We start from the raw sequence: 2119 nt of genomic DNA, 5'->3' as shown, positions 1-2119 counted from the left end.
TAAACTTCAAAGTCAATTTTCTCAAAACCGTGTTTTGTAACATTCGACATCCGTTTTCTGAGACGACGATATGTCGAGCCAACAAAGAAGGCGCAGTTGGAAAATTGAGTAATTAGTAATGAAGTAGCAGGCATATTTGGAAAATTATGCCGATAAGCAGGATGGAATTTGGGAAAGTAAGTGCATGGTTGCAGCATATCTATGTATAAAAAGTATTTAATTAAATTGTTTATAGAAATGTTATAAATCGAGTGGCTCATTTACGATGTGCTCCAAACATTTAGCGAACTTTTTTTCGCCATTTCAACGTGCTAAGTAACAAGTTAAGAGGACTGCCATTACGGCCGGTAAGAAACCGCAAGCAAAGGGCAGACAACCTTCCAGGAAGCTGCCTCCTGTCCCCGAGTCGAAGCTGCAGTTCAGCAAGAGCAGGTCAGCAAATTGCTACCCTGATCAAACGTAAACTAAAGCGCTGTGCTGTGATTGCACTCTGTAAACGAGAAAACTTGGTGCATGCTGAGAAATATCACACAAGAAAACTCCGTGATGGACGCTGTGAGATGGAGGAGCGCTGTGTGGCAAAGAAATGCGGCCAATTCGACGGGCCTGAAAAATCCAAATTGGCTTTTGTGATCCGCATCCGCGGTATCAACAAAGTTGCACAAAAAGTGCGTAGTTTTACAGTTCTGTCTTCGCCACATTAAAACGGTGTGTTCAACAAATTGAGCAAGGCAACCATTAATATGCTACGTATGCCGAACCCTATATGGGGTTATCCAAATCTTAAAGCGTAAGTTAGCCAAGACTTAGACTTAACTTAGTTTTCTTAGAAACGTAGAGATTCTTACTCAGCACGTCATCGCACTTTTGACATTTTCTTCTTTGTTTTGATTTGCGCGTTTTCTTGAAAGTTGTTTGAAATTTCATTCCGTTATTTAAATTCTTTGAAAACGCTATTTTGTGTGAATAATTTTAAAACTAAAAAATGACAGAAAAATTAAGATTGTGCAAAATGTTTTTGGATTTAATAAAAATGTACAAAGCATGTAAAATGCGCCGACGTCAACAGAGAATTAGGCGGTGGGGTATCCATCCAATAAACCGGAATTGGTTAAAGAAGGGGTACCACCGTCAAGTGTTCAAAAGAATAAAGGACATGACGGAGGAGCAATTGTTCCAACACACAAGGATGACTCGTTCGGTATACAACTTGTTGCTTACTTTGGTGGCTGATGCTTTGCGCAAACCAAGACAACGTATTGGTGTCGAAGAGCGTGTTTCGTTGACCCTTTTGTAAGATAATTTAAGGTTTTTTTCAATATCTTTATAAATTAATGCATAATTATTTTTTCATTTTAAAGGCACTTGGGACATGCGGCACCAATCCAAACTCTAGCCTGGAGCTATAAGCTGGGTAGGACAACAGTGCGTAACATCATTCTGGAAACTTGCGACGTGTTTTGGCGATTGCTTTCACCTATCTATGTAGCGGAACCCACCGAAGAGCAGTATAAAGATATTGCCAACGATTTTCAAACAATGTGGAACATGCCAAATTGTGTAGGTGCAATTGATGGGAAACACATCGCCTTACAATGCCCTAGGAAGTCCGGTTCGATGTTCTTCAACTACAAGAAATTTCATAGTATAGTCTTAATGGCCGCTTGTGACGCGAAATATACTTTCACGGCCGTTAGTATAGGAAGCTATGGTAGCCAAAGTGATGCAGGCAAGTTATAATAAAATAATTGTCGGCAATCCGAACTTTCATGTTTGCATTTATTTTTTTATTTCACAGGGACATTCCAGGTCTCGGAATTTGGGCAATCGCTAATTTCGAATACTTTGCCATTACCGCCTGATAGACCGCTGCGCAGTGGAGCTGAACCCTTTCCTCACTTTTTTGTAGGAGACAATGCGTTTCCTTTGAGGCGAGATATAATGAGGCCATATTCAGGTACCAATTTAAATAGAAGCAAACAAATATTTAACTACAGGCTTTCGCGGGCACGCCGAGTAGTCGAGAATAGTTTTGGAATTTTGAGCGCTCGATGGCGCATTATTCGCCGAACTTTTGTAATGCTAAATGACCAAGAACGTTGGTATTGTCCTAATAATT

The 2119-nt window shown here is 40.2% G+C and overlaps 1 protein-coding gene across 1 annotated transcript; it reads left to right on the top strand.

Annotated features, from left to right (window-relative positions):
• The first annotated feature begins 760 nt into the window (after positions 1–760).
• Positions 761–2097, top strand: LOC118751634 (protein ANTAGONIST OF LIKE HETEROCHROMATIN PROTEIN 1-like). The gene is made up of 2 exons (XM_036486452.1): positions 761–1293; positions 1362–2097. The coding sequence occupies exons 1-2, from the start codon at positions 986–988 to the stop codon at positions 1738–1740; spliced, it is 687 nt and encodes a 228-aa protein (XP_036342345.1). The 5' UTR covers positions 761–985; the 3' UTR covers positions 1741–2097.
• Positions 2098–2119: the final 22 nt, after the last annotated feature.

The sequence above is a fragment of the Rhagoletis pomonella genome, unplaced genomic scaffold, assembly GCF_013731165.1.
Source record: "Rhagoletis pomonella isolate Grant_MI unplaced genomic scaffold, Rhpom_1.0 Rhpom_scaffold_00867, whole genome shotgun sequence".
Classification (NCBI taxonomy): Eukaryota; Metazoa; Arthropoda; class Insecta; order Diptera; family Tephritidae; genus Rhagoletis; species Rhagoletis pomonella.
The sequence above is the reverse complement of the archived record's forward strand: the minus strand, read 5'-3'. Positions and strand labels throughout refer to the sequence as shown.